This window comes from Mirounga leonina, unplaced genomic scaffold (assembly GCF_011800145.1).
Source record: "Mirounga leonina isolate KUSES-001 unplaced genomic scaffold, KU_Mleo_1.0 Mir_178, whole genome shotgun sequence".
In the NCBI taxonomy this organism is placed as follows: Eukaryota; Metazoa; Chordata; class Mammalia; order Carnivora; family Phocidae; genus Mirounga; species Mirounga leonina.
In genome coordinates, this window is record NW_023270464.1 from 28,913,231 (window position 1) to 28,930,602 (window position 17,372).

Below are 17,372 nucleotides of genomic sequence, written 5' to 3' on the forward strand. Positions count from 1 at the left end.
AACTTAACAACCCAAACAGCCAAACAACCCAATGCAGAAGCGGGAAAGGACTTGAGCAGACATGTCTCCGAAGAAGACGTACAGATGGCCGAGAGGCTCAGGAGAAGCAGCTCAGCATGACTCAACATCACATAAATGCGAAATCAAAGCCACAGTGAGACACCGCGTCCATGCATTAGGATGGCCGTTACCAAAAGCCCAGGAAGCAAGTGTTGACGAGGACGAGGCCGGCTGGAGCCCTCGTGGGTGCGCGGGACGGTGCAGCCATGTGGAAAGCAGTTCGGTGCTTCCTCAAAAACTTAAAAGTAGAATTACTGCAGGATCCGACAGTTCCAGCTCCGGGCATACACCCCAAAGAATTGAGAGCAGGGTCTCAAACAGATTCTTGTGCACCCATGTTCACAGCAGCCAAAATGTGGGAGCCACCCCGGTGTCCAGCGGCGGATGAATGGATAAGCAGAATGCACACACGGGCACCAGAGTATCACGCAGCCTCGAACAGGAAGGACATTCTGACACCCATGACGCGGACGAGCCTTGAAGACAACATGCTCGGTCAAAGAAGCCAGTCACGAAAAGACGAGCACTGCATGATTCCACTTGTGTGGGGTACTCAGAACCCCACAAACCGTGGAATGGGGGTGCGGGGGGAGGGGCTGGGGAGTTCGGGTTTCCCGGGACGAAGGGGGTCTGGAGGTGGGGGTGGGGGCTGCACAAGAGTGTGGGTGTGTGTCCTATGCTGAACCGTGCGCCCAACAGTGATGAAGGCGGTGCCTGTCCTGGGTGGGTGTATTTTACCACCAGAAGAAACAAATGCGCCCCTGCCCACGTGGGTCACCCTCTGGCAAACGCGGCGCAGCGCTCACGCCTCGTCCTTCGCCAGCAGAGGCTGCAGAAACAACCCCGCCGTCCCCAGAATGCACACCAGGATGAAAACCCACAGGAAAATGCGATCGATGACCATGGCGACGTACTTCCAATCATCCTGAATCTGAAAAACAAAAAAAACATCAGGAAAGAGGAAAAAATAAAGCACGAAGGGCAGGCGGAGGAAACCCATTTTCAGCAGGAACATCGAATAAACATGTTGCAGCAGCAGAAGCCATTCTGCCACCAAATGCAAGAAATCTCATGTTCCTAACGCCACCTGAGGACATCCACTATTGCCAAGTTTCTTTTTATGCCCTGCAAGAAACAAGTATAAAATATTCACGTTAAGTCGGTTTTAAATCAGAAATTTCTTGGGGCGCCCGGCTGGCTCAGTCAGTAGAACGTGCAACTCTTGATCTCAGGGTTATGAGTTCAAGCCCCACGTTGGATGTAGAGATTACTTAAAAAAAAAAAAAAAAGATAAAGGGCGCCTGGGTGGCTCAGTTGGTTAAGCGACTGCCTTTGGCTCAGGTCATGATCCTGGAGTCCCGGGATCGAGTCCCACATCGGGCTCCCTGCTCGGCGGGGAGTCTGCTTCTCCCTCTGACCCTCTTCCCTCTCATGCTCTCTGTCTCTCATTCTCTTTCTCTCAAATAAATAAATAAAATCTTAAAACAAACATTTCTTAATGTATACATAATCTATTTTTTTTTAAAGATTTTATTTATTTATTTGAGCAAGCACAAGCAGTGGGCAGAGGCAGAAGGAGAAGGAGACACAGGCTCTCTGCTGAGCAGGGAGCCCAACGAGGGACTCGATCCCAGGACCCTGGGATCATGACCTGAGCTGAAGGCAGACGCTTCACCGACTGAGCCACCAGGCGCCCCATAATCTATTTTTTCCTCAACTGATTTCTAATTCATAACGTTAGTAAAACTTTGACTTGTGCCTGAGGGAGGACTCCTGGGCCTTGTTAGAAAAGCTAATACAATCCAACTGTCATTTACCGTTGCTTCTAAGTACTATTCTTATCCCGTTTTAGAGACTAATTTCCTGTTAGCATCTGTTCCACACATGAAATCAGCACATCAGGGCCAGGCCATCATCATCATCCCCACGGCCCTCCCCAGGCCCAGCTAACCAAAGATCCTCTTCGACCATAAGGCCAAAGTGTCGTGGACAGGCTGGAAATCAGATGTAATTGCTGACAACAAAGTAAGAGATGGAAGAAAGAACAAGACTAATTGCATATAATACAGCTTCAGTTCAGGCTTGAAATAGGAAGGAGAATTTTGTGTTAATTATACTCCTAGACAACTCAGAAAGCAAGGAAACCATAATTGAATTGAGAAAGAGAACCCATAAATCAATGGGTTTTGAAGAAATAATCACATAATAAAGAGGCAGCATGTGATTTAGTAATTGGATTAAGTGCACTGAAATGGGGCTGGGACGCAAGAATTTTCTTTCCCATCATGAGCTGGAGTGGATGTGTGCTCTTGAAGGCACTAAGGAGTCTCAGCTAAAATTAGAATTGTAATGCCCTGTTTGCCAGGTACTTCATTTGAATTCCCGAGACTGTGGTTTGTAAGTGCCTCAAATACACAATAGACCCCGTGGTTCCCTCCTGCCCCTGGCCGGCTGAGCCCCTCCAAGGCTGTCACAGGCAGAGGGTGGAAACGCAGACTTGGAGACACACTGATTTCAATCCCTGAGTCTGGGAATCTGGGTAAATTATGTGACCTCTCTTCACCTCGATTTCTCCGTCTGTGAAATGCAGGTAGAACAGTACTCACCCTCCTTAATCCTTCCACCCCTCTCCCCTCCTGCAACCCTCAGTTTATTTCCTGTGATTAAGAGTCTCCTATGGTTTGTCTCCCTCTCTGATTTCATCTTGTTCTATTTTTCCCTCCCTTCCCCTGTGATCCTGTTTTGTTTTTTATATTCCACATGAGTGAAATCGTATGGTATTTGTCTTTCTCTATTTCGCTCAGCATAAGCCCCTCCAGTTCCATCCATGTCGATGTAAATGGTAAGTATTCATCCTTTCTGATGGCTGAGTAATATTCCATCATGTATATAAACCACATCTTCTTTATCCATTCATCTGTCAATGGACATCTCAGCTCCTTCCACAGTTTGGCTATTGTGGACATTGCTGCTATAAACATCGGGGTGCACGTGCCCCTTCGGATCCCTACATTTGTATCTTTGGGGTAAATACCTAGTAGTGCAATTGTTGGGTCGTAGGGTAGCTCTATTTTCTTTCTTTCTTTTTTTTTTTAAAGATTTTATTTATTTGAGAGAGAGAATGAGAGAGAGAGAGCAGGAGAGGGGGGAGGGTCAGAGGGAGAAGCAGACTCCCTGCCGAGCAGGGAGCCCGATGCGGGACTCGATCCCGGGACTCCAGGATCATGACCTGAGCCGAAAGCAGTCGCTTAACCAACTGAGCCACCCAGGCGCCCAGGTAGCTCTATTTTCAAAGAGCACTGGGTGTTATATGAGACTGATGAATCACTGAACTCTGAAACTAATAATACACTATATGTTAACTAATTTAATTTAAATAATAAAAAAGAACAGTACTTACCTCCGAGGGTGAGTGAGATAACTTGCTGGCACACAGTCCCTCATGGACAACACCTACTGATATCCACGCTGATAAAAAACATGACCCTTCCCCAACTACAGACGTTCCTCTGAGGTCTTTGTGGGCTTAGCCGGGTGCAGGAGGAGGGGACCTGGGTCTCACACATGAACACACATATGCCGCACAAAGAGCGGGGCGAGAACTAACCTTAAGTCTGTTAAAGTCTCGAAGGCAAGATGACATGGGGTGTTTTCTGGAAGCTTTGGAACTAATGGTAACAGAGAAGCGTCAGACAAAACAGTGAACTAGCACAAGCTCTTGGCTCGTTCTCCCAGCCCAGCCCTGGAACGTCCCAGAAGCCAGAGAAGCCTGTATGTTAGGGGCTGGGGTCCCCTGGCCCGGGGTGCTGTGGGGCGGGCAGACGAGGGCCTTGGGAGGGAGGGCGGGCGGGGCACAGCTTTGGGCTGTGATCTTTTCACCCCTAAAGCTCTGCCTCTTTGCAGCCTGTCCTCTCCCTGCCCAGAGATGCGGGTTCCTTGTGAGCGGACAAGAGCCTGGTGGAGGTGAAAAGCCGGAGGTCGAGATGTCCCTCATGGGGCAAGGTCACCCGGAGGGAAGGAGGCACATTTGAAGGGTGGTCTAGTCCAGTCTGTGGCCACGTAGGCGCCTCCCCAAACACAATCCACAAGGATGGCTGACGCCCCCAGAAAAAGTGAGTTTTCAGACCTCAGTACACAGACTTAGCCATAGGAAAGGAAATTCACGCAGCAGACAGGTTAAGGATTTAAACTAAACATGAGATCTGCAGAGATCACAGAGTATCAGAAACACGAAGTAGAAGGAGCAGGATCACAGAAGAACCAAGTCAGACGGACAAGTCAAGGAAAAGACTCAAGAGACGAGACAGCCAGCAGCAGGGGACTGCGAGGAGGGGCAGGGGGCAGGGAGCAGGACTGGACCCACGAGGAGGGGTAGGGGGCAGGGGGCAGGAGGGGACCTGCAAGGGAGGGTGAGGGGCAGAGGGCAAGAGAGGACCCGTGAGGAGGGGCAGGGCAGGAAGGGACCTTCGAGGAGGGGTGAGGGCGGCGGGCAGGAGGGGACCTGTGAGGAGGGATGAGGGGCAGGGGGGAGGAGGGGACCCACGAGGAGGGGTGGGGGCAGGGGCAGGAAGGTACCAAGAGGAGGGGTGGGTGGCGGAGGGTAGGAGGGGAGAGGTGGGGGGCTGGAAGCACACGTGTGCGGTTCAGGGGAAGAGGAACAGGGAGAAATCTTCACAGAAAACCTGGACCCCCTGAGAACTGAAGGTGGGAAAGTTTGGGGGCAGCGGCTGGTGAGAATGTCCGTCTAGGAGAGACCTGCACACCCAGGTCCTGGGTTTACAGATTCCAGAGGCTTCTACACACAATCCATCAGTCAGACAAACAGCATCAGGTTAACTGAGAACTTCTCATCAGTTACACCAAACCAGTAGTATTTTTTAAGTATTTAAGGAAAGGAACTTCAACTCTAGAATTTTGGATCCAGCTAAACTCCCTGGAAAATGAGAGTTTTTTCATTTTGTAGCCCACAGGCCTCCGAAGGTTCAGCTGTAAGCCCTGGAGAAGACACGGCGGTGCGGGGAGAAAGGGGCAGGAGGACGGCCCGGGATGCACGCGGCGAGGCTGACAGCAGAGCAAGGAGCGACACGTCTGCCCCCAGCCCCCTGATCCAGAACACAGCTCCCGGAACATCCAGGGCAGCCGGCAGCCAGGAAGAGCCAAGGGGAGCACAGTGGGGTCGGATGCCGGGCGATGCGGTGGGCCCGGCGTGTGGGTCTGAGTCACGGAGGCACAGCCCCCCCCCCCCCCCCCCCCCCCCCGCCATGAACAGAAACAGAAGATGGGGCTTTCCAAGCAGCGGCCACGATTCAGACTTCACAGTGCACGACACGAACTCTGGGAGGAAAGAAAGGTAAATGGAAAACCCACAATAAGATGGCAGAAACGGAGCCTTGACAGAGAGTACCCACAAGACTCGGACTGCCTAAATCACTGATCAGAAGTGACTCTGGGGGCGCCTGGGTGGCTCAGATGGTTAAGCGTCCGCCTTCGGCTCAGGTCATGATCCCAGCGTCCTGGGATCGAGTCCCGCATCGGGCTCCCTGCTCCTTGGGAGCCTGCCTCTCCCTCTGCCTCTGCCTCTCTCTCTCTCTGTCTCTCATGAATAAATAAATAAAATCTTTTTAAAAAAAAAAAAAGTGACTCTGGAAGGAGTGAGCACACATCCACGCAGTGCACACAGCATCCGCGTGGGCGGATCCCTCTGTGGGGGTCTGTCTCCACCCAGCACAGGACAGGCTGTCTCAGGACCCGCAGCTCGGAACATGCTGGCCAGGGCCTGGGCTGAGGCCAGACTGAGAACAGGGTGCCGTGGCTGGAGCTGCCCCAGGATGACCGGCTGTGAAAGGCGCCATCAGCAAAGAGCGCTTTCAAGGGGCCCCAGGCTCCAGGATTAATACAACTAAACCTTTTACTGTAAGAACAAGCGGGAGCACGTGGTGACCCACGGGAGCGGCCACGCCAGGAACACCAGGCATTCCCGTGCCGTGGGGGCCAGGGTGGTCGTGGTCGGGAGCCCAGCCCTGCAGTGAGGTTCTGGGGGGCCGAGCGCACCGAAAACCGGCCAGGCCAGGCCATGGACCCAGGGAGGGAAAGCCTCCCTGGAAAACCGTGGACCGAGATCCGGGGGAAGGAGGGCCCCTCCAGGCAGCTCGTGTGTCCTCGGCACAGGTTGGGCGTCTGTCCTGGCTCTCGCTGCCCGCTTACCAACAGGCTGCTGTCCGCCAGCCTGCGGGCCAGATTTCTGCTATTTCTGGAAAAATGGGAGCGCTAATAGCAGGCCCCCAGCCCCCATGGCATAGATGACCAGAGCTGAGCCGTGGCTGCCCCTTGACATGAACCTTGGGCCACTAGTTTGCCACTAATTTATCTTCCGGGCATTTCAGTGGTGACTTCCCTTTTAAAAAGTAACAATTTTTAACAGTGTCCTTTTGTAGAAAAGATGCTTGTGAAACTCGTACTTTGTATGGTGCCTGGTAACTTTGGAATAGTTCATTTTTTTTTGTGAAGATTTTATTTATTTATTTGAGAGAGAGAGTGAGAGCACAAGCAGGGGGAGTGGCAGGCAGAGAGGGAGCAGGGAGCCCGATGCGGGGCTCGATCCCAGGACCCTGAGATCATGACCCGAGCCGAAGGCAGAGGCTTCACCGACAGAGCCCCCGGGCGCCCCTAGAGTTAGTTTCTGATAGCTTGACAGAGGCTGGAGCCCTATGAATACTTAGATCTCAATCTACGAAATGTCTGCTAACTGAAATGATTACGTTTAAGGTGGATGAAGAAAGGGTAGGAGTGCCTGCAAACGTTACCCGTGTTAGAGACATGAGATGTTCACAGATCAGGTTCTCGTGCTCCAGCAGCTGCTTCTGCTGGAGTTAAAGGTGAGCCTGACTTCTTGGCTCAAGGACGGGATCAGCAGGAGGCCCCGCGGTGGGGGTGGTGGTGGCAAGCTCACAGCTGCGCAGGCCGGCGGGGTGCGGGCCAGGCGGCGGCTGCGGGCTCCCTCCTGTCTCCGCCACGTCCCGTGCATTCGGAGCGGAGTGGAAGAAGCTCCAGTTGCTCCCTATCTGAGCTAACCACCCACCGCACAGCAGGAGCTGAAACGATCCGTTCATTAGCTCTTTGCTAATCAGCAACCTAAGGCACAGCCAATTCATGTGAAAGCAGAGCTTCTTATAAAATCATCGCATGGGGCGCCTGGGTGGCTCAGCTGGTTAAGCGACTGCCTTCGGCTCAGGTCGTGATCCTGGAGTCCCGGGATCGAGTCCCCATCGGGTTCCCTGCTCGGCAGGGAGCCTGCTTCTGCCTCTGGCCCTCCTCCCTCTCATGCTCTCTCTCTCTCATTCTCTCTCTCAAATAAATAAATAAAATCTTTAAAAAAAAAAAAAATAAATAAAATAAAATCACCGCATGTGATTCGGACAACTTTGGGGGTAAACAGAGGGTCAGGGAGCAGCATATACGTGATATTATTAAGTGTAAAACGTCTCCTAATACTTCACATTCGTGCTAGTGCGAGATCTGTGGAGGAAACAAGTTCACCCAATTACAAACAGCGAGCAAAAGAGTTTGCCTGGATCCTTCACGAGAGAAGATGTACGAACGGCCAATAAGCATATGAAGAAGACTCCGAGTTGCTATGGAGCAGGGAAAAGCTCACCAAGACGGCCACAGGCACTGGTTCGCATGTTGGGGTGAGTGCGGGCAGCTGCGGAAACTCTCACCGGCCCAACGCCTCGGGAGCCTCACAGTACCTGCCGCCAAAGTTGAAAATGCCTCCCTGGGCGCCTGGGTGGCTCAGTCGTTAAGCGTCCGCCTTCGGCTCGGGTCGTGATCCCAGGGTCCTAGGATCGAGTCCCACATCGGGCTCCCTGCTCGGTGGGAGGCCCGCTTCTCCCTCTCCCACTCCCCCTGCTTGTGTTCCCTCTCTTGCTGTGTCTCTCTGTCAAATAAATAAAATCTTAAAAAAAAAAAAAAAAGCCTCCCTGCAGTGATCAGCAAGGGACACGGGTGCGTGTGTCCACCAGAAGACGTGTATAAGAATACTGATGGTCCCTTTCCTCAAAATAGCCCCAAACTAGAAATGACCACACGTGCAGGAGCTGTGGCATTCAGCAGCAGGTGTCTCGGAAGGACACCTTGTTGGATATAAGAGGTCAGACGTGGAAGGGAGTGCGCCACGGAATTCCATTTGGATGGGGGTCAAGGGAAGGTAAAGGAGGTCGGGATCAGTGGTTCCAGAGGGTGGGGGACCACCGGGAGGGGGCACTGGAAACGTCCCATGTCCCTACTCAGCTCAGGGTTACACATGTGCACTTTATACCTAAATGGGGCAAACAAACAGTTGGAAAGTAAAGTGACGACCGTAAGCTCAGCTGGTCAGGCTACGTGGAGGTGATCTGCTCTCGCGCCCTCTCCCGGCTCATCTCCGGACCGACTCCGGCTCGGGGGCCAACTCCAGGGCACACCAACTCCAGGCACCAACTCCGTGCGCGTGAGGACACAGGCTGGGAGCGGTGATGCCGCACATCCGGGGACACCTGCCCGGTCCGTGGAGGAGCCGGGCCGAGCACAGCCACGGACTCCCGGTCGAACCTCTCAGCCCCACCCTGCATGTCTGCCCCAGGGAACAACATCTCCTTACCTCTTTGGCTTCGTTTTGCGCTTTCATATTTTCGGCAATATACCTGACGCTCTGGATGGCTTCTCTGATTTCCGGTGACATCGTAGAGAGGGCCAGCACGGCCTGGATGGACTCCGAGCTGGAGCTTCTCGGGAGGTTGGCGCTGAAATTTGAGATTTTCATCCTGCGGTGGTGGCACTGGCCACATGTCCCATCCTGGCAGGGACAGCCTTCCTTGCAGCCTCTTGGCTCCGTGCGGCTGAAGCAGTTGAGATTGGAGAGCTCCGCGTTGTACGAGGGCCTCGGCTTCTGGGTGGGGCCCTCGCTGCCTGCCGGCCTGGTCATGAACATGACCCTGGGAAGCAGGTGCAGGAAGATGGTCTTCACCCACGTAGGCATGGTGTGCGTGGTCGGCGTTCTGTAGTGCACGTTGAGCACGAAGACCGTGATGACAATGGACAGCGTGACGAAGATCATGGTGAACAGCAGGTACTCGCCGATGAGCGGAATCACCAGCGAGGTGGAGGGGATGGTCTCAGTGATGACCAGGAGAAACACGGTCAGGGAGAGGAGCACCGAGATGCAGAGCGTCACCTTCTCGCCGCAGTCTGAGGGCAGGTAGAAGACCAGCACGGTGAGGAAGGAGATGAGCAGGCAGGGGATGATGAGGTTGATGGTGTAGAAGAGGGGCAGGCGCCGGATGTAGAGCGAGTACGTGATGTCGGGGTAGATCTCCTCGCAGCAGTTGTACTTGATGTCGTGCTTGTAGCCAGGGGCTTTGATGATGGCCCACTCGCCGCTCTCCCAGTAGTCCTTGAGGTTCATGGAGGAGCCGATGAGGACCAGGTCGATTTTCGCCTTGTCGTAGGACCAGGACCCAAACTTCATGGTGCAGTTCTGGTAATCGAACGGAAAGTAGGTCACGTCGATTTTGCACGAGCTCTTGAAGATGGCCGGCGGGATCCAAGTCACTTCCCCTGTGTACTTGAGTAAAGCCTTGGTCTTGTCGTCCACCTGGAAGTCCCCGACAGCACTGCAGAGACAGGTGGGCGGCACACGGTCAAGACCACGCGCTCACCAGGGCCCGCGTCTCACACCGCCGGCAGCGAGCACAAGTAACCGCTTACGGGACCACACGGCAGGAGGGCGAGCCGGAGAAAGTTGCCCAGGCCGTCACCCCGCTGACCAACGGGACACCGCGGCCCAAGCCTGCATCCCCCCACCCCGGGCGCATCCCTGGTTCACTCCACAGCCATGACTCTGCCTTGATATTTACTAGAAAGGGATTGTTTCCCCTCTAAAGAAATGGGATGAATGTTGTCCTTGAGGCAGGAAACCTGTGGGGATATTTGCCCCTCGTTCTGCTGTGGTTTAGACCTGTCAGCACCTCATTCAGTCTCCGGCATGCACCGTGTGCCCACGGGCGCATGAGGCCAGGCTGTGGAGCCGTGAGACCGCCGGGGGCCCACTCCCCCACCCGGAGCCCCATCAGTCGGGCTCACACCAGACGCGGCCCGCGACCCTGCTCTCCCCACGCGCACGCGCCCACCCCCAGCCCCGCTCTGCTTGAACGTTCATGGGTTCTGATTCCTTGTCTTCCAAAGCCTGCACAACAGGTTACTTTATCTTCCGGTTTCCCCTCTGCCCCCATTTTCTCCCTGCCTTTCACCTCCGCGTGCCCGGACCATCTACACAGAGCCCTGCGGGCCCCCGTCCTGCATCCGAGAGTCACGGTTGTGGCCTCGCCCTGGGGGGAGGCCCTACTGGTCTCCTCGAGTTCTGCCCTGGAGGCATGCACACCCTGCAGAAGGAGTGGCCACCTCGCCGGCCGTCTGCCTCGGGGGCGGGAGAACAGGACACACCTGCACGTTAGGGGACAGCTGGGTGTTCCCTGTTATTTAGTGAGAACGTGTGGACACAGAAGGGCTGTGTCTTGCTGGTCTCTGCCCCCATCCATGCCTCCGTGGAGCAGGCCCTCGTTGGCGCGAAAACCCCAGGCCACTGCCTCCCTGTCCTCCGGTCGGCAGGTCTGTCCCACAGGGGCCCTGCGGGCTTCGTTCATGCTCAGCGCCCTTCCTTCTCGCTCCGGCTCCACGCGGATAGGAGGCACGAGGAGTGGGCAGGGCCCACGTGGCCCTGACTGTGATTCTCCTGAAGAACCTGCGGGGCCTGTTCGGGGGGCTGAGAAGACCCCAGAGCAACGTCCTCACGGCGTCCCGGGCTCACAAAACGTGGGAATGGAAAGAGACCTCCAGACCACGGCGCACAGGCCCGTCGCCTTCTCTGTGAATATGTGTCCACTGGGACACAGCCACCCTGTCTGTGTCTGTTTCAGGTGACAAGGGCAGTGGGGCCACGGCTGGGACTGGCCCACAAAGTCTAAAATGGTTACTGCCCAGCCCTTGCCATCCACCGTTCTAGTCCAGCGGCCTCCCTGAGGATGACAACGACGGTCAGACCGCGGGCTCCCACAGAGTGTTTGTGGCAGGGCCTTGACCCACCAGAACTTGGGGCACAAGTGAAGGGTCACTAAACCACCCCTGTGCACCCCAAGGCCAAACACCGGAGTGAAGTTTGCCCGGCTGGGTGATGCTCATTCCTGCTTGTTCCCGGGGATCCTGGTCCCGGGGCGGCGCCTGCACTGGAGGCCTTCTGCTGACCGGGCCGTGTCTGCAACCGTGGAAGACCACGACCCAGCTGGGCCCTGGGGGGCGGCACGGCACCCACCACAGACAGGGCCCTTGTACGCATTACGTATGTAATAAACGGTCGCCTCGGGGGTCCAGGAGATGCGGGCAGCAAGACCCAGCTGGAATGGGAGGGCTCTGGGCCACCTGTGAGGCCGTTGGAGGAGAGAAGGTGGGTGCGGGCTTGCTCTCAGGGAGACGGAGCCTCAGGGGGCCGAGGGTGATGAGCGGTGTGAATGTTCTCTCCAAATTCCCAGCAGCAGACAGACAGGCAACCCGGGGAGCAAAGGAAAACCTACTGAGCACATCATCCAAGTCAGGTTACAGGCAAACGAGCTTCAGAATACGAGCGTGTGGGGACCAAGCCAAGCCCAGGGAGGCCTGCGTGGACGGTGATCAACCGGGAGCAGTGATGGCCGGGGTAAGAGGAAGTTCTCGTGTCCCAAGAGCCCCAGACACAGAAACCATGAGGAGACATCTGTCCCTCAAGAAAGAGGCCCCCGCTCTGTGTTGAACCCTCAGCAAGGGGAGCAGTGAAATGGGGGGCCCATGGATTTGCTTGTGGGGAAGAACCAAGAAGATGGTGCGGTCCATGGACGGTCTGCAGGGACGGCATGGGGGCTGGTGTGGGCTCGAGGGTCTCAGACATTCCTCCCCCAAACTCCCTCCTGGGAAGCCACAGACCCACCCAGAAAAATGCTGCTTAGGGTAGGATCCAAGTTAAACAGGGCCGGAAACGGGTTAAGAGAAGGAAGAGGGTTTACAGACCGGAGAAGCAGGTGCCTAGCGGCGGCTGCACTCCAACCCTGGGGCCCGCTGACCCAGATGCTCTCAAGCTGGCAAAGGGAGACCCCCGCCTGCCCGGTCCCCTCTGGGAGCCTGTCCTCAAAGTTCAGCAAAGGCCACTATCTGCACAAGAGCAACAGGAAGGACTGTAGCGTGAGAAATGCAGGAACACGACTGCCTAAATCACAAGCAGGTAAGTGCACACCCCGAAGGACGGCCCCAGAGCCGGGGAAAGGCACGGCCCAATGTACAGATCAAGATACGCTAAGTGACCTCTGGAAGCGGAAGGAGCAGTGTAACTGGACGCTAAATAACCTGGCTGGAGCAGCAGGTGTATCAAGAGTTGGCAAAACTGGGCGCCTGGGTGGCTCAGTTGGTTAAGCAACTGCCTTCGGCTCAGGTCATGATCCTGGAGTCCCGGGATCGAGTCCCGCATCGGGCTCCCTGCTCGGAGAGGAGCCTGCTTCTCCCTCTGACCCTGCCCCCTCTCATGTACTCTCTCTCATTCTCACTCTCTCAAATGAATAAATAAATTAAAAAAGAAAAAAAAAAGTTGGCAAAACTGAGGGAAGAATCAGGAAAAGAAACAAAAACCACCTTAGAAGCAAAGCCTAAAAGCAACAAGACGGTGTCGAAAGCGCGGTTGCGGGAATGAACCCAGACAGGACCGATGTCCACATCAGACAGAAACGAGAACCCCAGAGAAGAATCCAGAATGTGGGTGAAGCTCCGACGTACATGCAAACAGAGTTCCCGGAGACAAAAACCAAAGCAGTGGGACAAGTCTCATGTCCTGGGACTCAGAAAAAAGCTTTCCTGGTGTCGAGTCTTATCCTGTGCACGCGGCACAAACAACGGGACTTGAGAGACGAGGGGAGGGAGGCTCCGGGCACCCGAGCTGGAGGAAGAGCCCCTGCAAGGACTCTACTCCCTGGCTGCCCAGACCGTCCTGGTTCAGGTCGTGGTCCTGGCATGCGTGCCCCAGCGGCTCCCTTTCTCTTTCCGAAGCCACCCGTTTTCACCTGCTTAGACGGGCATCAGATTTTCACACGACACTTCACCCCGGGACAGAGAGGCAGCATTAAGTCTTTCACGTGAGAAAGATCTCAGCCAAGGATTTTATATCCAGCTAAGCACTATCTAAAAAGGCTACAGTGGGTTATGAACGTGCAAGAACGTGGGGAATTTTGTGCCCATGGGCGCTTTCTGAGGGTCCTGTTAGAGCGTGAACTTCAGAAAACCGAAACCATAGGGGAAATTCTGGCCCAAGATCGTCAGATGTTTCTCATGTGTCCAAATGAAAGAAACTCTCCAGAGAGGAACCAGTCCTGAGAAACTCCAGCCCTAACTCGGAGACAGGAGCTGTGCGGTTTCCTCTAAAACTTATTTTCAGTTCCAGATTCTGCGAGAATTCCTTATGCTATTTGCTCCTCACCATGTCCAACATGAAGCATTTCACTGTGACTCAGTCTTGTTAAACTCACACCCTCAGTCCTCCAGCTGTTCACCCAAGATTGCCAGCAAGGAAACAGCCTTGAAATTCACATCATGAGATTAATATTTCTGCACATTTTCTTAATTCTAGCTTCGTGAAAATTCTCAGTGTTCTGCCCAGGTCCCTAAAAGCCTCTGGATGCTCATGCTTTGTAAACCAGCTGAGTTTATCTTGTGTCCCAGTTCTGTGCAGACTAAATTTACAAATACAAGTTGCATGAAAGAAACATTTATGAATGATGTATTTCCTTGGGAAAACAATAAAAAAACAAACAAAAACCTTGGCCCATCTTTGGAGTGGCTAAAGACCCTTCTTTTAGCCAGTGACCAGGAAGTGGGACTCAGCCAAAAATATAGCTGAAATAGCTGACCAGGAAGTGGAACTCAGCCAAAAATATTACTTTGTACTAATCCGGCATAAGAAACCTAAACACAGAATACTTTTAATCGTTAAGATTTGATTAATTCTATATGAAGTGCTTTGCTGAAAAGTGCATGGTTAAAACACGTTAACTTTAGACAGAAAGCACAGCTATAAAAATGCTGTTTTTCCATACCCAGAGAAAAACTAGTACATGTTGTAAGATATCACTTAAGATTTGCCCAATAACAGAGCTTCACTGTGGAAAGCGTCAGGTTTTGGGAAAGAGGCCGGTTTCGGAGGCGCCACGATGGGCGGTGGAGAACCTGTGAGACAGGAGAGGCTGCATGCAACTGTGGGCCCACCGTCATCAGAGGCGGAGAGTGAAGCTTCCCTGGGTCCTGACCTTCGAGGAAGGTCGCGTTCCCTCCCTGGCCGCCCCTCTGGTCCCTAGCTGCACACTCGGAGGTTATGGTGCCTGCCTGCGTCCCCTGGGGTCAGGGTGGGGATCTCTGGCACGTGGCACACAGTAGGTGCTCAATATATCCCCGTGGAAGTCACGGATCCGCAAAGCCCCCTTGGATGCGGTCGGGGCAGGGCCCACCCCGCACTTACTTGTTGTACAGCACGATGTCCGGCTTCCAGATCTTCTGTGCGGGGACGCGCATGAACTCCGCCCCATCGTAGTCAGAGGGGTCCCACTTCAGCTTGTAGTCATTCCAGATCTGGGGAGAGGCCAGGGAGAGAGCGGGAGGCAGCAGAAGGACCCGCACGGTCTCCTTCCTTGACCTCACCGGTCCTGCGGAAGCCCGCACCTCTGAGCCCGTGGGGGAGACCGCGCCGGGCTGCCTCTGTGGCTGGGGCCAGCCCGCCCTGCGCCGACCAACGGCGATCCCCGCTGGTGCAGGCCGGCTGCACGCCTTATGTGCTTGCTGTTTACATCCTGAGACGGCTCTCCAGGAGTTTCCCCACACCTGTCCCGCCCCCCAACCCCAAGAATGTGGTGCTAATGACACACAACCCTCCTCCACCTCCAGGTTAAGCGGGGCTGGTGTCTGAAGGTTCTGGGGAAGGAGCCAGGACCCCACTGGGGCCCGAGAATCATGTAGGAGCAGACACTGGGGGATGGGAGCAGGTGCACAATGGGCCCCGTACCCTCCTGCCTCCCCAGCCCCCGCAGCATGGGAAGGCTGCGTGGGCCGGCAGACGGTCACATTACTCCAGGGAGTTATCTGTCCAGGGCTGGACAAAGCCTCCCCGGGGGATGGGGGCCCATGGAAGCCGGTGTCTTTGACCTCAATCTGAACAGGAAAGTCCGGAGCCCCTGCTCCCACTCGGCCAAAGAAAACAGCATCTGATTTTCCTGAAGGACGGATTTTTGGTCAGAAGGGAAGGAGGTGGCCTCGGCACCAGCCCAGAGTCAGGGGCGGGCTCCAGGCCCAGGTCTGTCCCCTGTGATGCGTGACTGTGGAGGTCTGGCGGCAACCTGTCACGTGTGACTTGAGGGTCCGACTTCTGGGGGGGCTGCGCAGCAGTGCGTGTGACCCCAAGCCCAGGAAGAGCCGGCCGGCGGTGGTGACCCCATCTTTGGGAGTAGAGACAGCAGCCACCACCAGGGGGCAGCAGTGCCCAGGGTCCGCTCACTCACTTGCTTGAGCCACAGGTTGGTCTCCATGATCTGGTTGACTTCGTCCTAGATGGAGAGAGGAGAGTGGTCACGTGAATACGAACACCAGGCTGGTTCCGGGAAAGGCTCTTCCAGAAGCCCCGCTCCCCACGCCCCGGCTCGAGGCTCCCGCACTCACCACCTTCACCAGCTGAGACATGGACACTTCAAACTGGATGATGACTGGGTCCGACACGTTGGCCACAGGCCGGATGATCTCGTTGTAATCCTCGAACAGCCGCTCAAACAGACGGTGCTCGGCCTCGGAGGCCACGGCCACTGTGGGGAGGAAGTGTCACTTTTCCCCTGGCCAGGGACACCGCCCACCCACAGCCCCCTCACGGCCTGCTGTGGGGACTCCGCAGCGCTTCGAGTTACAGACTGGGAAACTGAGGCCCGCCAGACACACGAGGTCACACACATCCAGGGAGAAACTGGTTACAAGCCTGGGCTGGAGTTGGGAGAGATCTGGTGCAAATCCTGCCAAACTGCTTGTCAGCTGTGTGAGCTTGGGCCAGGGGTTTAACCTCTCTGAACCTGACTTTCTTTACCCGTAAAAGCATCCATTACATCTGCATCCACCCGCAGGGTTGCAGTAAGCGAGCTGCTTCAGGCTGGCATAGGGAAGAGCTCACCAACTACCCTCACCTCCAATGTTAACACAGGGCGGGGTCGGTGCAAACGCAGTCGGCCTGCTACCTCCATGATGGAGAGATGGCCAGGGGCTCCCGGGGCAGGGCCACCCGGGGGGCCAGGGGTTCTGCCTCCCAGCCTGTAGGAGACTGCAGCCCACCCAGGACCCCTTGGGGTTTGGCCACCAACCCTCTGAGAAGCTGGGTGTGTACTTGGCTCCCATGATCTTGGAGTGAGACCCATGCATGGTTCCGGCTAAGCCTCTTTTTCCAGCCTGGTCAAAGACCTTACCTCCCCGAAGGGGGGGAGAACCCCCTTTGTTTCTAAGCCACACCCAGGCGACCCGAGTCAGCCCTCTGCCCTTCCCACTTACGGGCCTGAGGACAGCGCGGGCGGGGATGACGGGAATCCTCCGGGAAGTCCAACCCAACTTGCCGGCGCCCTGAAATGGGGTCTTGCCTGCTACCCCCTCCCAAACACAGCAGGGGCCACAGTCCGGGGCTGCTGAGGAGCTCAGGGACTCTGAGCGCTGGGGTCTCAGCATCGAGGGGACAGAAGACTCCCCTTGCAGCCCTGACAAGCCCCCGGCCCCCGGGCATCTGCCCGCCCTCCCGGCCGCCCGCAGGCCTGCTGCCCAGCGGCTCCTCCCCAGACCCGGCACGAGGCGCGGCCTGCGGCGCGGAGAGGCGGGCGCGCTGGCCCCCGGCCTCCCAGCGATGCCCCCCGCGTAGGCGCCAGCGGCCCCAGTTCCCCATCTATTCCCAGGACGAGCAGGGGAGGGTGCGGGACGCACACAGCGGAACCGACGACCAGGGCGCCCACCCCGCGACCCCGGGCTCCCTCGGCGCGCGCCCAGACGACTCGGGCTGGAGGGCTGGCCGGAGGGGCAACGGGGCCCCCCGGCCCGGCGCGCGCCCCTCCTCTGCGCCCCCCGCCCGCCCCTCCCTGCGGCCCCGCGCCCGAACCTGGCGGCGGCAGCAGCAGCAGCGGCAGCAGCAGCGGGAGCCCCGCGACCCCGGCTCGGCGCGGGTGGGCGCCCATGGTCGCGGGGGCGCGCGGCCGAGGCGC

The 17,372-nt window shown here is 56.1% G+C and overlaps 1 protein-coding gene across 1 annotated transcript; it reads right to left on the reverse strand.

The window, feature by feature from the left end:
* Positions 1 to 825: 825 nt before the first annotated feature.
* Positions 826 to 17,366, reverse strand: CHRNA3 (cholinergic receptor nicotinic alpha 3 subunit). Its single transcript, XM_035024368.1, has 6 exons — positions 17,270 to 17,366; positions 15,811 to 15,950; positions 15,654 to 15,698; positions 14,621 to 14,730; positions 8,699 to 9,710; positions 826 to 991 (listed from the first exon to the last, which is right to left on the reverse strand). The coding sequence occupies exons 1-6, from the start codon at positions 17,343 to 17,345 to the stop codon at positions 863 to 865; spliced, it is 1,512 nt and encodes a 503-aa protein (XP_034880259.1). The 5' UTR covers positions 17,346 to 17,366; the 3' UTR covers positions 826 to 862.
* Positions 17,367 to 17,372: the final 6 nt, after the last annotated feature.

What these genes read in the sequence shown, in the direction of transcription:
- CHRNA3 (XM_035024368.1), bottom strand. Translation starts at nt 17,345, where the DNA reads ATGGGCGCCCACCCGCGCCGAGCCGGGGTCGCGGGGCTCCCGCTGCTG. An exon ending in TGTCTCAGCTGGTGAAGGTG is followed by an intron (nt 15,699 to 15,810) that starts GTGAGTGCGGGA and finishes CTCTCCATCTAG; the next exon opens with GACGAAGTCAACCAGATCAT. An exon ending in CGCAAAACGAAGCCAAAGAG is followed by an intron (nt 992 to 8,698) that starts GTAAGGAGATGT and finishes TTTGTTTTTCAG; the next exon opens with ATTCAGGATGATTGGAAGTA.